The sequence below is a fragment of the Nicotiana attenuata genome, unplaced genomic scaffold, assembly GCF_001879085.1.
Source record: "Nicotiana attenuata strain UT unplaced genomic scaffold, NIATTr2, whole genome shotgun sequence".
Taxonomy (NCBI): Eukaryota; Viridiplantae; Streptophyta; class Magnoliopsida; order Solanales; family Solanaceae; genus Nicotiana; species Nicotiana attenuata.
The window spans coordinates 65,157-83,541 of NW_017671689.1; the positions used below are offsets into that span (position 1 = coordinate 65,157).

At 32.7% G+C, this 18,385-nt stretch overlaps 3 protein-coding genes across 3 annotated transcripts; 1 reads left to right on the forward strand and 2 right to left on the reverse strand.

Moving 5' to 3' along the window:
• Window positions 1-4,174: 4,174 nt before the first annotated feature.
• On the reverse strand, window positions 4,175-6,738 carry LOC109209698 (probable pectinesterase 29). Its single transcript, XM_019373013.1, has 4 exons — window positions 6,506-6,738; window positions 5,951-6,110; window positions 5,263-5,475; window positions 4,175-4,423 (listed from the first exon to the last, which is right to left on the reverse strand). The coding sequence occupies exons 1-4, from the start codon at window positions 6,736-6,738 to the stop codon at window positions 4,175-4,177; spliced, it is 855 nt and encodes a 284-aa protein (XP_019228558.1).
• Window positions 6,739-7,644: 906 nt separating this feature from the next.
• Window positions 7,645-12,052, reverse strand: LOC109209692 (60S ribosomal protein L13a-4-like). The gene is made up of 4 exons (XM_019373008.1): window positions 11,697-12,052; window positions 8,567-8,683; window positions 8,394-8,481; window positions 7,645-7,978 (listed from the first exon to the last, which is right to left on the reverse strand). Exons 1-4 carry the CDS (start codon window positions 11,966-11,968, stop codon window positions 7,835-7,837), a joined length of 621 nt encoding a protein of 206 aa, XP_019228553.1. The 5' UTR covers window positions 11,969-12,052; the 3' UTR covers window positions 7,645-7,834.
• A 1,971-nt stretch (window positions 12,053-14,023) lies between these two features.
• LOC109209700 (cytochrome b5, seed isoform-like) lies at window positions 14,024-17,557 on the forward strand. The gene is made up of 3 exons (XM_019373016.1): window positions 14,024-14,150; window positions 15,409-15,475; window positions 17,266-17,557. Exons 1-3 carry the CDS (start codon window positions 14,061-14,063, stop codon window positions 17,529-17,531), a joined length of 423 nt encoding a protein of 140 aa, XP_019228561.1. The 5' UTR covers window positions 14,024-14,060; the 3' UTR covers window positions 17,532-17,557.
• Window positions 17,558-18,385: the final 828 nt, after the last annotated feature.

The following is an 18,385-nucleotide window of genomic DNA, read 5'->3' on the forward strand; positions in this document are numbered from 1 at the left end:
GAGTGCTATGTGCAGGTTCGGCCGAACCTAGTAGTTTTGGTTCGAACCATGTATTTGTCTTAAAAAATTTATATAAATTATTAATAAAGAACCCAGTAACTTAAAATAATTAGAATCCCCCAACCCATAAACTTAAAATCTTGACTTCGTCTCTGCCCATAAGACATTATAAACTTGTAATTTTAAACATACTATTTTTCACAATACAAATAAATTGCTGTCAGGTATTACAAACTGTGATATAAATTGTTCATTGAAAGCCACCACGAGGACAGCTAGAATAGGATAATTTATTATGAAGCATTGCTTAATTATGTTATGATCACTAGCTCTTTCTAATAATAATTACGTACGTTATTACATAGTAGCTTTTAGTGAATCATAAGGCAATATAATTAGAAGAAAAAGATTTTTCGGGATATCGGCCTAAGATCGTGGAAGTAAGTAATCTCAGATTATGACAACATATAAACTTAAAGTGTATTTTCATAAATGCGACACGGAGAAGGTAGTATGTAGGCAGACTTTATTCCTATTTTGTGAAGATAGAGATGTTATTTCCGCAAGACCCTCGGCTCAATAAAGCACAATTACAGCAGCTATAATAAAGAACTACGGAAAGCAAAATAGTACAGCAGCTAGAAAAAACAAAACCGAAGCAAATAGTAAGTATTAATATCAATCTAACAATAGGGAACACAAGGATAACACTAGTACAACAACTATAAAAGGAAGTACAGGTTTGGAAAGGAAATATGCTCGACTACTTACTAACCTACTACCCTAATCCTCCACGTCCACACCCTTCTATCAAGGTTCATGTCCTCGATAAGTTGAAGATGTGTAATGTCCTGTCTGATCACCTTTTCCTAATATTTATCTTCGGTCTACCTCTACCTCTCCTAGGACTCACCAAAACCAATCTCTCACACCTCCTCACTTGGGCATCTATGCCTCTCCTCTTCACGTGCCCGAACCATCTCAGGCTCGCTTTCGCATCTTGTCCATCACACAAGCCACTCCAACCTTGTCCTGGGTATTTTCATTTCTAATTCAATGCCTCCTAGTATGCCTACACATCCATCTCAGCATCCTCATTTCCACAACTTTTAACTTCTGAACATGAGAGGTCTTGATTGGCCAGTTATGCGCCACCCCATACAAAATGGTCCATCTAACCACTAATCTCAAATTCTTGTACATTAATGAACCATCACATTGAATAATTACTTCACACTAGCTTCCAAATTAAATGCTTAAAATAATAAAAGGATGTTATTGTTAGTCGACTAGTACAACAAAATGGTCACTTTGGTAACACTATATATCTCTTGCCCAGAGAAGTGCATTCTCCCATCCCCACCGGCTTCTTAATTACATTAACTATCTTTTTACTTCCTCTTCTGTATTACTAGTATTTACTATCATAATGGGTACTATCTCAGCTCGTTTTCTTGGAGTTGTTGTGTTGGTTGTTCTTTTCATAAGTGGAGCCATGGCTTTTGCTGACATTGAGCATCCGTCTGGTATGTTTGCCGGTAGGCGGTTGCTCGCTGACGGTGGCTCAGCCGGCGGTGACGGTGTTGTTGGGGGAGGACTGCTGGATCCGATAGCAGATGCTCTCGGTGTTACTGGAAATTTGTTGGGAGATCTTTTTGGAAAGGATGGAGGAAACTAATATATATATATATATATATATATATATATATATATATATATATAATCCTTGCAAAAGATTTCTATATTTAGGTTGCTGCTATGCATGCAGTAATTAATTAACTGGACTTGTGTTTCTTTTTCTTTTGAATAATTGGCTCTTGAGCTTCTTGCTTTTTTCATTTATATATATGTATTTGTGTGGTTTCTTTCTTCTCTCTAAACTTTCCGAGTTTCACTATTGTATCCAAAGTTTAATTAATAACAATAATGGAGAGTGAATTACTACTTTACATTCGTTTTGTTTTCTATTTTAAAGAGTTATTCTCAGTGTTGTTTAGTTACAAGTCTGAGCAGCAAGAGCTGAGGATTTCTTTGGGAAAATAATATTGGATAGACGCTCTTAAAATAAAAGTCAAGACATATAATGACCAAGGAGCATCACGTTAGCTTTGAAGCAGCTGCTTGATACTGGCATTTTGTGGACGTGGTTCGGTAATTGAATAATTTAAGAATAATTGAATTCTTTTTTCAAATTGATTCAAATTATTCGAACGTTTTATTATTTATTTATTTTTGTTTGGCGTATAAAAAACTTTTTGAATTCCCGGCAGAAAGAGATTTCGCTAACGAAAAAGCCTTTAATGCTATCGAATATCCCTTCCTTTTCCAAATATTTTTACGAATATGCTTTTTTTGATGTCGAAGTGCGTTTTTTTGGAACTGCCATTTAGAAATTGAAGATACGGATCAAGAAATTGAATTTCAATTATTTGTGGAAACATATCAATTGGTCGAACCCTTGATAAAGGAAAGAGATGTTGTGTATGAATCACTCACATATTCTTCTGAATTATATGTATCCGCGGGATTAATTTGGAAAAAAAGTAGCGATATATATTCTTTATGTTATATACAAAAATTGTACAAATTTTAAACACTTTTTAGGCTACCGAACGTAAAAAGTTTCTGGCGGGGGCTAAAAGTGAAAAAAGTCCGATTTCTTTTGCACAATTGGATAAGGTCTTCAATAGTGGATATACCTTTGTATGGTTAAAAGATTTTTAAAAATTATGATCTTAATTATGCTATAATATTTTTGTGACTATAAAAGTTCGTCACCGAAGTAAAATGATAAATTTAAACTTTATTGTTTACCTACAAATATAGAAATGGATCGTTCTTAAGGTAAACTAATAAGAAAATAGTGCTAAACAAATTAGCCAAACAGAGTAATAATTTAGGCTAGTTTGGAGAAAATAATGCACGAAGATACTCTACGACCGAGAGTTGCAAACTTTGTACAGCACGCGTGGCACGTTCTAATTGGTGGTTTTGTGTTGGAAACATTATGAGGAATTAACTTGTGAAATTACCCAAAATGTGTTGGAATCTTCACATGCACATAAAATGAAATCTTTTCAATAATTGTTGTCAGATTGACGTAATTACAGTTGAAAGTTGTAGACAATAAAAATTATAGTTACTTTCTGCTATTTTGTCGTAATTCACTCCAAATATTGTTATATGTCTACGTAATATATATATTTAGGTTAAGCTAATTAATATAAACTATAGAAGTACTTTTAGGGGTTGTTTGGTAATCCAACCCTCAGTATCAATGAAGAAAAGACTTGTTAAATGTTGCAACTCTTGTTGGCTCAATTTGGCTTCCCACTGCACTCTTTTTGAAGTGTTTGATCCCGTTCCTTTGCAACTTTCCTCAGCAAATGTTAATTGTTTCCTATGTCATAAACAAAAAAAAACAAAAAAAGAGCATATTTAAAATCAACACGAAAGAACTCGATGAATAAGAAAATAAGAAAATTATTGGCCACATAGTATTCTAGCCATAGTTTTTTCCTAAAACAACCTCTTGCAAAAATGTAAGGTGAGGCATGCGTACAATAGATCCTCGTGATCCGGTCTATTCCTGGACCCCGCATATAACGGGAGCTTAGTGCATCGGGCTGCTCTTTTTTATGCCTCTGGTGAGTTTTATTGGAATAGTAGTTAGTATTAAGCTGGGTTGAATGATGAAGGTTATATAGTTGTACCAACAAGAGTTGTGGTGGAGTAGTAACTACTCCTTCATCCTTAACTAAGGTCTCGAGTTAGAGCCTTGACTGAGTATGAAGTCGTCTTTGTCAGGGAGCGCTTTACCCCCCACTGTGGGAGTTCTCTGCGCCAGTCCTGATCTAGCCCAGTCCCAATACGGTTACCGAATACCAGGTGAAAAATAAAAAAAAAAGATTCTATAATTATAAATCACATGATAATATTTTATATTCCAATAAATGAGTATATGTTTTACAAATAACCCAAATCTCGCTAAAGGATGTGGTGAGATGATTGAGATTCCTTCATCATTATTTCGATAAGGAGCGTGTTAGCGTGAATCTGGATTAGTCTTACCATTAAGTTCCAATAAATCCGGAGGGTTAAAAGTAAAAAAGAAAAAAAGAAGTAAATAACCTAATTAAGTTGTGATAAAGAGAAGCCCTAGAAAGAGAGGAACTTACTCTTTGCCAACAAAAACTCCAGCAGTCCAACCCTCAGGAGTGATGACATTTGACATATTGCAATCATAGAATATAACTCTTGCATATTCTCTCCATGGCCTGCCCAAGAATGTTTGTCCACTTCCTATAACATTACAATTTTTAAACACAAAACCACTTACATCTTTAGGGTTTGATCTTCCTTGTGCTGTTATAAACCCTGCCAATCCATCTAAAGCTCTTGCATTTACTGATATAGTACAACTCTGCACATAAAAGTAGAAAAAAATTAAAGGATATATGTTTTAGTTCAATTATAAGAAGATATATAGATCACAACTGAGTAGAAAACAATGCATACAACTTTTAAAACTGATATATATTAGATTTATTTTCTAATTGTATCATCTAAAAGATTGAAGAGATGGTATTGGATAAGGTTTTGACTTGGCCACTAGGGTTTGAAAGTCAATGTAAGTCTGGTCTTTAGTGTTTACAACAATAACAACATACTCAGTACAATCCTACACGTGGGATTTGAGAAAAGTAGTTATGTATATGTAGACCTTATTTCTACCTTGTGAGATAGAGAAGTTGTTTCCGATAGACATTCGGCTATCTATAGTGTTTACAAGAAGGAACTTTTAGAAGTCATTTCTCTATGTGGAGTCTATATGATTTCAAATCCAATGGTTAATACAAGTCAAAAGTGGACTAATTAATTACTATATTTATAATGTTGGTGTATTTTAATCAATTTATGCGCACCTCAACTATAATATTAGATACTGCTACCTTCCACCAGCATATATATACCTAGTCATTCTGCAAAAGTGAATTAATTATTATCATGTATTGACTAACTCATTCCATTTATCTAATTACAAAAATGTTTAGGGCTCGAGACAGCCATGCTAAGATCTCTAGGCCACTGCAGATGCACCTTTCTTAATATTCTTTTTATTTTATTTAAATGCACCCTTTTTTAGGTAGCTTTTTTCTAATTCCATGAAATAATTGCAATTAATAACATGAAATCAAATCTCTTGATTAACAAGTCAAAACTAGAAAAAAATATTTAAGAAAATGGTAAGTAATTTTTCACCTCATAAAGTGATTGACCATTACCAAAGATGAAATCAACAGCTCCTTCAATGGTGCAAAGCTTGAAATAATGTCTTCCTTGAACATCCCATAATGTGTCTTGTAATCCAAGAAATTCACACCTATAAAACACCGACTTGTCGCCGGAAATCATCGCCGCCACCGCCACCACCCTCGGATTATTGTTGCGTTTCGGAGGATAATTGTAAGAATTCTGATTAAAGTCAAACATAATTATAAGACCTTATGTTAAAGTCAACCATAACTTTGGTTAGAAATTTTAAGAAATTCGAGAGTGTTTGTTATGATGTGAGAAGTCATTTTCCGAAGACTAATTTTTCGAAAAATGATTTAGTTTTTGGAACGCATTTTTCAGAAAAATATTTTTTGGAAAAAACATCTAGGTTGATTGTAATATTAGTGAACCGAATAGTATTTTTATAAATTATTTAAGTATTAAAGAATATTGATAATAAACTTCTGAGTATTGGTTAAAGCAATTGTATGAAATTAAGAGTTGGAGATAGTTGTGACTTCCCACTAATCCATTGAGAATATTTTGTAGAAACCAAATACCAGAAATGAGTTATTTTTTTGAAAATATTTTCCAAAAACTGTTTTTCTGTAATACCAAAAACTCCCTAAATTAACTCTTGTGAAAATTCTTTCTACCTTTTTGTTTCACTTACTATAAAAGTTATGCTTTCCACAATTGTATTATCAGCTTCTGAAGTGAAAGTAGCATCTGTAGCAATTGAGTCATGAGCATTCCAAGTCACACTTGTTTTTCCTTGATCTCCTCCTTTAAGATAAATATATGGCTTTTCTCTAGGGATTTTCACTTGTTCCCTACATGCAATATCACAACAATCATACTAAAATAGTGCATGAAATTTCAGTAAAAAGAAAAAAGAAGAAAAAAAAAAGATGAGTTTAGGTTCTGTGAACTAATAGCATATAATTTTTTTTATGCTACGATGTACAATTTATCTACGATAAAATATAGACTGATAGTGTAACAGTAAAGTTGTATCCGTGTGAGGTTCAAGCCATAGAAACAGCTACTAATGCTTGCATTAGGGTATGTTGTCTACATCACACTCCTTAGGATGCGACTTTTTCCCGAATCGTGCGTGAACGCGGGATGCTTTGTGCACTAAGCTGCCCTAGGGGGAAGATTCTACAGTGAATGTCACTTAACTCTAAAAAAGAGTATTATATAAATCAAGATAGTAAAGAGATACCTATATTGTCCAGATTTGATGTTAATACAAATCCAATTCTGGTTATTTTGAGGGACAGAATCAATGGCTGATTGGATAGTTTTGAACTGGCCATGTACTGATGGATCCACATACACTGTTCTGTAGTTTACCTTTTGCTGTTTCCACTGAAAATCACTAATATATCTTGCATTTCCTAGTTCAACAAACCCCAAGAAGAAAAAAACAAGAGTTTTACAGAAAAAAGAAGCCATATTTTCAAGAAAATATCAGTGGAAGGGAAAGGAAATTAGATACTATTAAAAAACTTGAAGCTGAATAACAAGTTTAAAACAAGTTAAAATCACCACTTAAATACAACTCTCTATATATGGAGTTATATTCCTTTTATTGGAGAGACTTAGAAGGTAAAAAATAAAAACTCGACCAAGTAAAGAATATTTCTCACAGAAAATAATTGAAATGATATGAAGAATCTGTTACCTTCCATTTTTATTTCATTTTCTCATTTTTTGAAGAATCTATGTTTTATTTCTCAAGTACTTTAATTACTAGAAACATTTATAGAATATATGATTGACAATTTAGATTTGACTTTAGAGTCTAACAATGGAAACTTATAAGGAAAAAGTGAAACGTGGAGAAACAATAGAGTTAGAAACTAATAAAGAATTTCCTTTAAAATGTAAAAAAGTAAAGTATGGGCGTTATAAATGGGTTGTTTGGTCTGGCAATTAACGTGAAAAAAGGTTCTCATTCACTGTAAGTGGCTTTAATCTGAGCTTACACACAAGATTAGCCTTTTATGAACTTTTAAACTAATATAAATGGAGAAAATTTGTTGTAAATAACCGATCTTTTCTTAGATGGGGATCTATCGAAAACAGTATCTCTGCCCTTCCAGGGAGTCTATTGGAAACAGTCTCTCTGCGAACATCCTGCCCTTCCCAGACCTCACTTGTAGAATTCCCCATACCTCACTTGTGAAATTACACTAGGCAGTTGTTGTTGTAAAACAATAATCTCACTCTGTACCATATATTTTACATTATTATTTGAGAAGTCAAGCAATTATTTCACTGACTATGATTTATTCAAATAATTCTTAAATATAAAAGTTTTTGACTCTTAGTAATGCAGTTTTTACTAAAAGCATGAAATTTGAGGAGATAACATCTGTATCACTAAAAGCATGAAATTTGATTTCATCACCAAATACAATGAAAGAGGGTCTACTGCTAAACTGAAAATAAACCACTCAGGAGCACAATGTAATGAAAAAAGAGAGGTAAGATTAAGGTAAAATATCAATCTTCAACAAAATTGTACTTCAAATGACTATGTCCCACTTCAATACTTGATAGGAGCAATAAGAGCAAGTTGAGGTCCAAGCTTCTCCTCAGCAGCTTTCTCAGCCTTAACTCTAAGTTTTGCCAATTGCTTTCTCCTCTCATATGTTACCTGAGCTCTCTCCTTTCTCTTGTTCTCAAGATCCTGTTGTAATCATAATTTCAAGGGAGAAGAAGTAAGCAACTGTGTGAAGATCATGGAAATGGCCACTAAACAAAAATTTGATGATGAAAAAGAAAACTAAGACGCTTATTCATAATTCATAAACGGCATACTACAAGCATGTAAGCTTGACATACACGAATTGCAGAAACGGTAACCCGACTTTTGAAGCTAATGTGCTCATAATTATAAGAATAAGGGCTACGCAGAAAAGCAGGGAACATAGAAGAACTTCTTACTGACTGAAAACATTAAGATGATGTTGCTAAAAGATTCTTATACGAAATAGCCAATGATTACCACATCTTGCTCCTTTATATGCAAGTAAAATATCTCCAAATAACAAGAGAGGACAGGAGGAGGGGGATATGAAAAGGGCTAAGAACAAGAAACTTACCCTGATAGTATCATAATGGTTCCATCCAACCTCTGATGAAAGCTTGCCCAAAAGACAGTACTTATGCCCTGCTTGGAGCCTCAATACCCTAGTAACAAAGAAGGCAAAATTTTCAGTGTTACAAGAATGAAGATACAAGAATATATAAATTATATCTGCAGCTAACAACTCACTTGAGAGCATCAGGAATGACCATCCTCTTAATCTTGTCATAAGGGGGTGGGACACCCTCATAAACTTTCAAGCGGGCAAGTGCAGCTGCCCCGCGCTTGGTCTTGTGAGGAATCATCCTAAGGTAAAATAAACAGACATAATCAGGCAAAATGAGATACACGGCAAGGGATTGAAATATGTACCACAACCATTGAATATATTTGAAGGCAGAAACAATTCATAGTAGTTCTAAAGGGACTAATAAACTATAATACTCATGAATCAAACAGGAAAACAGAAAATAGCATATCAGAGCGAGCAAGTGACTCATGTCAATTAAAAATGATATGAAATAAATATTGCACCACTTAGACAGAGGTGCAGATTTAATGCTTAACACACATTCAGTAAATGCTCCTCCAAGTTAATACTACCATATTGTTTCTTTGGGGCTTCGAAATTCTGGGATAATAGGCCCATCCCTCTACCCTTCTCAACATTAATACTGGGCTTAGTTCGGATGGCGCAGGGCTTGAGCTATGTCACAAGTCTCTCAACCTTTGCCACTTGAACTAATAGGCAGATATTCAGTAAATACAGTTGTGATGAAGTCCTTGGGTAAATAACAACAGGAACATTGACTTCATTCCTATACATACACCAGCTAAGATGTTACTACCATGAAATTGATAGGGCCTAGCTCTGTCATGGCAGAAGCGCTTTAGATTATTCAAATATTATGCCCTGCTTTCCACAATAAGTGATATTCTAGCCTTTCAAATTTGATCCAAAAGAAGTAATTTTTTTAAAAACCAAGAAGGCATTAGCTTTTTTTTAAAATTTATAGCCTTATCTAGAAAATGATTTGAACAAATTTCTAAAAATTCTTCCAATACTTCTTTACCTTTCCTATGAGTAGATTGGGGTAATTTGATCAAATAACCCTCATAATTAATGTTTTTCATTATTCTCCCGGTCCTATATAAGTGATTATTAAGGGTTTGACACACCCATTAAGAAATCACTTATATTAACCTTATTAAATGATTTCTTAATGAGTGTTTCAAACCCTTAAAATCACTTATACAGGATCGGAGAGAGTAATTAATAACATTAATTTTGGTAACGAGAGTATTAGAAGACTTCTTAGATATTTGTTCAATCATTAAGTTATTTTGGAAAAAATTAATACATTCTTGAATTTTAAAAAAAATCACATATTCTAGAAAAAATAAAAAAGGCTAAAAATCATTTATTCAAACCGGAGGGAGTAGTTTCCTACATGGGTGATGGATGTGCCAAAACCTTAAAAATCACTTATTGTTGAGCGAAGGGAGGGTTAAATTGATAATATGAAAAGGTATATCTACAACTGCAACAAGTATGCCTTAATCCCAAACGAATTGGGGTTTAGCTTCTTTTGGCACCTACGTTCCAACACTCAATATTCAGCCTTTTTAGTATAAACTCAAGGTTCTCTAACACAACACTATACTTCAATATTCCCTGAAATGAACCTCATACTACAACTAGTAGCTACGACATCACAAAAAGAAGGAATAACATGTACTTCATCTAAGATAAGAATTCTTCATCTAAAATAAGAATTTAAGTTATATATACTGAGATTGTAAAGATTTTTTTACACTGTTAGTGAAATTTAATTTATGATAGCAAATTTAGTTACCATTTTTACAAAATTATGAATTAATGTTTACCAAGAGACTTACTTGTAATTACCTAATAATTGACCTAATTGCTTAAATGTTATTTAAAATAGCATTACATAGAGCTTAAATTCCTAAAATAAAACCATGAAAAACACTATCAGCAAAGTATTTAAGTTATATATACTAATGGTGCAATGATTGACTTTTAATCTTTGATATACTTTTACCGGATTATCAGTTAATGTTTATCAAGAGATTTACTATAATTACCTGTGTAAATATTTTTAAAACCGTAAATGCATAGAACTTAAATCGGTACTTTCTAAACAATGTAGCAACATAATAGCTTTTTTTAAAGAAAGATACAACAAGAACAAAAGAAAGCATACCCAGGATGGCATGCCAAAGGATTTTAGAAGGAGCACAAAACTGATGGGACCATGAGAGGGTTTAGTTTTCATCCTTTTAATACAAATCCACCAGAGAGGCATATCAACCACAACTCCCTGTCCATTCAACAATTCCTAAACAATATTGAGGCTAGCCTACTCAGCATGTGGTGTCGTGCATCAACCATTAAGAGGGTTATTTGATTAAATTAATATACTCATAAGAAAATGTAAAAAAATATCGAAAGACTTCTTAGAAATTTGTTCAAAATATTTAGATAAGAGTAAATTTGGAGAATTAACTTTTTCCCCTAAATTTACCCTGGTCTCTAACAATGATAACAATCAACTGAACAAATTTCTAAAAAGTCTTTCAATATTTCTTTACATTTTTCTATGAGTAGATTAGGATAATTTAGTTAAATAACCTTCTTAACTAATATTATTACAACTACTACTACTATACTTAGTACCAAAAAAGTTGGAATCAGCCACATGAATCCTCACTTCTTTCATTAATAAATATTATTAATTAAAAACCACTTATTACGAAGTACGAACCAAAAGGAGTACCATATTGTTCACATAAAAAAGTATATCTACAACTGTAACAGATATGGCTTAAATCCAAGCTAATTGGATCAACTACAACAGTTATGCCTTAAATCCAAGCAAGCTGGATTCAGTGAAATTATGCCAACTAAGCTTCTTTTGGCACCTGCTTCATTCCAATACTCAATATTCGGTCTTTTTAGTATAAACTCAAGGTTCTCTAACACGAGAAAACATTACATTATTCCCCTTCAATAAATCACTTCTTACAACCAGTAGCATACATATACTTCATCTAAAAAAAGGATTTACGTTGTACACACTGATAATGTAAATATACTATTAGTGAATTTTAATCAGTTTGATAGCACGTTAGCTACCATTTTCACCAAATTACGAACACTTATCAAGAGATTGATCATGTGAATAATTTTTAGACTATCAGCACATAGAACTTAAAATGGGTACAATCTAAACAATGTATCAACACAATAGCAATTATAAAAAAAGGTACAAAGAGAATGAAATTAAAAGCATACCCACGAATAGTACGCCAAAGGATTTTAGAAGGAGCACGAAAATGGATGGGACCATGAGAGGGTTTAGTGTTCATTCTTTTACGAAGGAACCTAAGGTACTTCATTTTCTGCCTCACAAGTCCACCGGAGAGGCATATCTCTTCGCACCTAACAACCACAACTCTCTGTCCATTGAGTAGCTCTTTGGCTAAGATTGAGGCTAACCTTCCCAGCATATGGTGGCGTGCATCCACCACCGTCCTCTTTGCGCAGATTCCTGAACCTGATACCATCTTCTCTCTCTCCCACACACACACACACAGTCACTTGTGTCTCTGTGCAAAACCTAGGTACTGCTGTGAAGAAATGGGGGAAAAGCTAGGCTTTTGAGGGGGCGCGGATTTGGTCTAAATGGGCCGTGAGTCAGTTCGTGCTCCGGGTTTTTGTTTCTGGCCCATTAGAATCGGAATTGGATGATCATCAATGGGAATTGGGGTAAATTTCACAAATAACCACTTTCCAGAGGGGAAAAAAAATCAGAAATAGCCATATTCACAACTGGTAATTGAAAAATAACAGTAATATAAATTTAGCCACTTTTTCATGTACAGATATAATCTGAACAAAAACACCCGTAAAAATCCAGAAAAATTCCAGCATAATATGCTGGAGTTCGAATTTTTCACATATGAGATTCCAGTATAATATGCTGGAATTTTATAGAAGTTCCTACATAATATGGGGGAAGTTTAAATCGAGGAGCTCCATAATTCAACGTATTATGCTGGAATTTTTTGTGCTGGAGTTCCAACATAATATGCTGGAAGTTTATAAGCAGGAGCTTCATAATCTAGCATATTATGCTGGAAGTTTTCGTGTTTCAGCAAAACAAGGGCTATTTTTTAATGATTTTACAAACGCTTGCTATTTTTCGATTACCGGTCCAAAAACTGGATAGGCCGTGCTATTTTCACCTTTTCAGCTTATGTAAGAAATAGGGAAAATTTCAAAAATAGCCAGATTTACCACTGGTCGTTGAAAAATAGCCAAGTTTCAAAAGTCATCGAAATTTAGCCACTTTAAATCTGAGCGAAAACACTGTTCAAAATCCGGAAAAATACGCCCGCAAATTTTACGGTAGTTCCAGCATAAGTATGCTTGAACTCCCGTAAATTTTATGGGATTTCCAGGATAACTATGCTGGAACTCCCGCAAATTTTACGGGAGTTCCAGCAAGTATAATTGTCCAGTATAATATACTGGAGTTTGGAGCACTGGTGCTCCAGTCTCCCAAAGATTTTACAGGAGTTAGCAAAATATACCGGTCCACCATAATATGCTGGAGTTCGTACACAAATGCACCAGAACTCCCATATATTATACTGGATCGGTCCCTGTTGCAGCAAAATAGTGGCTATTTTTCATTGACTTGATAAACGCTGGCTATTTTTCATTGACCAGTGTGAAAACTGGCTATACCATGATATTTTAACTAAGAAATTGGTATTATTGAATTTGGCCTGTCAAATTTAGAACTCCGTGATAGAGACCATATTTTTAAAACAAGACCGGAAAGTGACCAATGGGTGCTATTCCAAACTCCTGTTGAGAATTATATATAGTAAAGTAAAGATATCTTAGAAATATTATCTTGTCCCTCATTACTTATAATACCACAATTAAGGACAATATAAATATTTAAAAGTTTTTCTTAATTGTATAGAACATAGTATTAGTTATAAAATATTTGAAGTGTACATATAAATGAAAACAAGATTGGTGCATTTAACTATTACTGATCCTTGGATATGTGCTTCATATATATATCTCGTGTCAGTTAAACAAAATTCAAATAAGAACATAATATATCAAAAAAAACTCATATATGCCAAGTATTTATATCAAATTAATAGATGGAATATATAATATGTTTTTATATATATATATATATTCACCTTATTAACTTACCAAAATATGATAAACTGATTCAGTGCGGGTAAATTTTTACCTCCTCCAAGCCACTGAAACAGCATCTAAGTTTGCAGATACTCTATTACGAATGTAGCCAAACAGTGATGCTAATTTTAATACTCAACACTTAATTATTTCAGCTATTCATTTTGACACATCACCTTTTCTGGTCCATGCATTATGACAAAATAGTAATTATCACTTGAATAGAACATAACATTAAAGTAAATGGACATATCATTTTCACGGTACACAAAAGTAATTATTTAATAGTTGTACTGAATAATAAAGTACTTGTTTATTTGAATAATTATGCCACAGTTTGGTCAGTTTTTCTTTCTATATATATAGTGATTGAAGAAATAACACTCGAAACAGAAGATAAGGGAAAGATTGAAGGGGAACGAAGTTATTATGGGAGCTAATAAGAATGTTTTGAAAACATATGGTGAAGTTTCTTTGCATAATTGTCCAGATGATTGTTGGGTAATCATCAATGCTAAGGTAAGTAGAGACTTTCACGATTTTACCCTTGTTTTATTAAAGAATTAGCTCAAATAGCCGGCCCGCCTTATCTCTTAAACTAAATATAGTCATGGATATATAATATATGTATGATTCATGTATAACTATGTCTACTCATTGTATGATCTATATATACAGGCCAAAAAAAAATAAATAGTAAATTTGACCGACTATTTGTGTAACAATCCCTTGTTTATTCCACCTCGGGTCTAATGACTTTTTGTCATTTTGTAGCAAAAAAAAAAAAAAACTAGGTTAAATTATACTCTCTCTATCTCAAATTATATGTCTTATTGTAGCATAATTCTGATATCGATTGCATTTTTTATAATAAATTACACTACTAAAAATTCAGCAAAAATCGACCAAGAAAATTGACCAACTTTGGTCGGTAAAAAAATCGACCAAAAAATTTTTAATTTTTTTTTTTACGAAAACGACCAACTTTGGTCGGTTTTCTTTGGCGCAAAAATGCAGGAAACTATTTTTGAGTCCCGCGAAATTTAATTTTCAAGAAACCGACCAACTTTGGTCGCTTTTTGCAATTAAAATAAATAAAAATTAATATTAAAAAAACCGACCAACTTTAGTCGGTAAATTCGGCCAGTCATTTTAAAAAACCGACCAACTTTGGTCGGTTATTTTCGTGCGAAAATACAATTAAAGAGTATAAATAAAAAAAAGACAATCTTAAAACAAAATGCCCAATGGTCTAGTGGTAGAATAGTATCCTGCCACAATACACACCCCGGTTCGATTCCCAGATGGTGAATCTTTTGATTACATAGTTAAAATACCACCGACCAACTTTGGTCGGTTTTTTTTTGCAATATTTTTTTTTAAATTTAATTTACCGACCAACGTTGGTCAGTAATTTCCGACCAACTTTGGTCGGTATACTAAAGCGACCACCAAAATACCGTCCAAGCGTACTTGGTCGCATTTTGGTCGGTAATTGGCCATAACTGACCAAAGTTGGTCGGTTTTTTTGGTCGCTAATTACCGGATTTCTAGTAGTGTTAGCATGTCAGAAATCACGTAAAAGCATTATGATCATATGCAGCTTTACATAGAAAAACTACACTGTATAGCCACTATCAAAAAAACAAAAAAACAATATATATATATATATATATATATATATATATATATATATATATATATATATATTAGCTAAAGAATATAATTATTTTTTATCGAACGACCGAATGTGTAACTTCCCCAATTACTTACGCAGGCATATAATGTGACGAACTTCCTAAATGATCATCCTGGTGGTGATGAAGTCTTGTTGGCAGCAGCAGGTAAGGAAATATAAAACGAATTAGGCCATCTCCAAGGCTAGCACCATTTTCTGCACCAAATTTTATATTAAAATGGTGTAACATCAAATTTACTCCAACTATTACATTATTTTTTTACACCAAATCTTGTCTTTCTTCTATATTATATTATTATCTTCTATTTACTTTTCATTTTTTTTTCCTTCAAACTAATACTATCTTTTTTCTTTTTTCCATATTCATTATATATAATTCACATTCACCACATATATAATCATTTATTACAAAATTATTTTAAAGGATAAATCAACTAAAAGTGAAATCATTGATAAAAGATAATTAAATAAATATTAATTTATTTTAAAGATAATTTAATTTAAAATTATAAAGATCTTAATATAAAAATTAATTGTATACACAATATGTGATAAATTAAAAGTTCAAAATAAAAATAAAAAGGATAAAATAATAATAAATCAAATTTGATGTTGATGAATAGTGTTACACCAACATCAAATTTTACACCAAATTTAGATTTGATGCAAAAAATAGTGCACCATTGGAAATGCCCTAAATTACCTTATTTGTTTGAATATTATGGTGTAAATTTGTAGATTGGGCTTTATCTTCTTTATGGTGAAGCTGTCGGCAAATTAGACCAGATGGCCTTTTCCTTTTCTTTCTCTTGTTTATATTTTTGTCTTTATTTTTTTATAATAATCTCCATTTTGGTTTAAGTTTGACAGATAACACTTAAATAAGATTTTGGACAAAAGGTTTATCTTTGTCACTTTTATTTTTTGTGTTAAATACGCACATGCCAGCTAAGCAAAATGGTGTGTTATTGACACACTTCTAAGAAATTGAGCGTGTAAAAGGTTGCCCGTGATACAGAGGGGTGTAACAGAGATTTGGATATAAGGTCAACGACTANTGTACCAAATTTGGTGCAACACTATTCATGTTCTATAATAGTGCAAGAAATAGTGTTGCATTGGAGCAAAAAAGCACCATTTCTTGCACCAAATTTGGATTTGGTGCAAGAAATAGAGTAGCCTTGGAGATGGTCTTAGGTGGATCAAAACAAGTTACATAAAAATGCATCCGATAACAACTCGATTTGTTTATAATTTGCTCAATCATTGAATTAAATATATATTGCATATATATAATAGGTCATAACTCAACGTCTACAACTCAATATTCCATTTTAAACAATTATTGCTACAAATTGGTTAAAATTAGTCAATGCATTTATTTCAATCTATATAATTGTAAGCTAACGAAATGAATAGCTTATTAAGTACTTTAGTTTAGGATTTCAAAATAGAGGGTTGAGATTAACTTGATTCATTATTGTGGACAATTATGTATTTACATATTTCTCTATGTAAATATCCATTCACTATAAAAGTCAAGTTTTTCTCGGAATCGATTTTTATATTATCTTATGATACATGTCCTCTATAACAAGTTAAATGAGATCACAATGCGAAATCTTTTACACTATCCAATAATTACAATAATAACATACCAGTGTGATCCCACAAGGGGTGTCCGGGAAGCTAGAGTGTATGCAGATTGTATCCCTATCTTATGTAAGGTAAAGAGGTTATTTGTGACAGATCCTCGGCATAAAATCTTTTACATTATCCGTGTACAAAAATTAAACTCTATTCATATATACCCTGACAGTCGTATTTCTATCTTTCATGCCAATGTTCATTTTCTAAGTTATAAATTCATTGTACAATTTTCTCTTTTTTTCATGTTTGTTCCTCTTTATAAAAAAAAAAAAAAATTGATTTTAGGCAAGGATGCAAGTGAAGAGTTTGAAGAAGCAGGACATGGCAGTGCAGCAAGATTAATGTTAGATGAATTCTATGTAGGAGAAATTGATTCTTCTACAAAAACTACTGTTTCTACAACCACAATTTCATCGACATATTTGCTTCAAAAACTACCTAAAATTGATAAGCACAAGTCATCTAGGCCAAATATTGTAAAATTTATTACATTTCTGGTGCCCATTGTAATTTTGGGGTTGGGCAGTACTCTTCTTAGGTTTTGGTATTGATCAAGAAAGAATGAAACTTAAGTTAATTTGGCTTTTCACTTCAGATTTGTATCATTTTATGTGTAATTACACTCTTGTTCTACTTAATTAGAAAGAGGAATTATAATTTATGAAAACCTTTAAGCTGTTCAATCCAAGATAATATTTTTCTGATTTATATTGCTGTTGAAAGAATAACAATATGGTCAAAGATCTGCAGAAACAGAAGAGAAGGAAATATGAAAACAAAAGGCTTTTTTTTCACTGTTAGTCCGCGCCAAAAATTATTTACATTCGATAGCCGAAAAAATATATAACAAGTGGATGTTGTCCTCGTTTGTCATGGGCAGAACTTCAAGTTTAATAAGTCTGTGTCCTCCGCTTGCTCCATGAGCATCACTTTCAACTTATGATCTTGAAGTTCTGTTCATAGTAAGTGATAGTCAAAAGCTAAAGAACATCCTAAAATGTATCATATTTCTATAATTTTTTGGGCTATGGCCAATAACGTCCTATGAAGGGGATCGGGGCTAACATTAAAGTTGTCTCCGCGTGACATATAAATTATAAGTTCAAGTCGTGAAAACAACTACTAATATTTGTATTTGAATAGATTATCTATATCATATCCCCTAGAGTGTGATTCCTCTCCGGACCTTGTGTCAATGAAGAATGCTTTGTACACCTACCAATACCAATAACATCCTATGCAATGGGGTCAAAAGCCATTTCAGGAGCAATAAATTTTCTTAGGAAACTATTGAAAAGGGAAAATTGGAAGGCTGTAATTTCAAATCAGGTAACAAACATTAATTGCTTATGACCAGTGCACATAGCACAACACAATCCAAACTAATATTGCAGCTCTTTGTAAG

Excerpts from the sequence above, each read along its gene's own strand:
- LOC109209692 (XM_019373008.1), bottom strand. The coding sequence starts at position 11,968 with ATGGTATCAGGTTCAGGAATCTGCGCAAAGAGGACGGTGGTGGATGCA. Across the intron at positions 8,684-11,696 it reads CTTTGGCGTACTATTCGTGG|GATGATTCCTCACAAGACCA; the intron begins GTATGCTTTTAA and ends ATTTTACCTTAG. Across the intron at positions 8,482-8,566 it reads GTCATTCCTGATGCTCTCAA|GGTATTGAGGCTCCAAGCAG; the intron begins GTGAGTTGTTAG and ends CTTTGTTACTAG.
- LOC109209698 (XM_019373013.1), bottom strand. The coding sequence starts at position 6,738 with ATGGCTTCTTTTTTCTGTAAAACTCTTGTTTTTTTCTTCTTGGGGTTT. Across the intron at positions 5,476-5,950 it reads TGGAAAGCATAACTTTTATA|AATTCTTACAATTATCCTCC; the intron begins GTAAGTGAAACA and ends GACTTTAATCAG. Across the intron at positions 4,424-5,262 it reads ATGGTCAATCACTTTATGAG|AGTTGTACTATATCAGTAAA; the intron begins GTGAAAAATTAC and ends TTTTATGTGCAG.
- LOC109209700 (XM_019373016.1), top strand. The coding sequence starts at position 14,061 with ATGGGAGCTAATAAGAATGTTTTGAAAACATATGGTGAAGTTTCTTTG. Across the intron at positions 14,151-15,408 it reads GGGTAATCATCAATGCTAAG|GCATATAATGTGACGAACTT; the intron begins GTAAGTAGAGAC and ends TTACTTACGCAG. Across the intron at positions 15,476-17,265 it reads AGTCTTGTTGGCAGCAGCAG|GCAAGGATGCAAGTGAAGAG; the intron begins GTAAGGAAATAT and ends AATTGATTTTAG.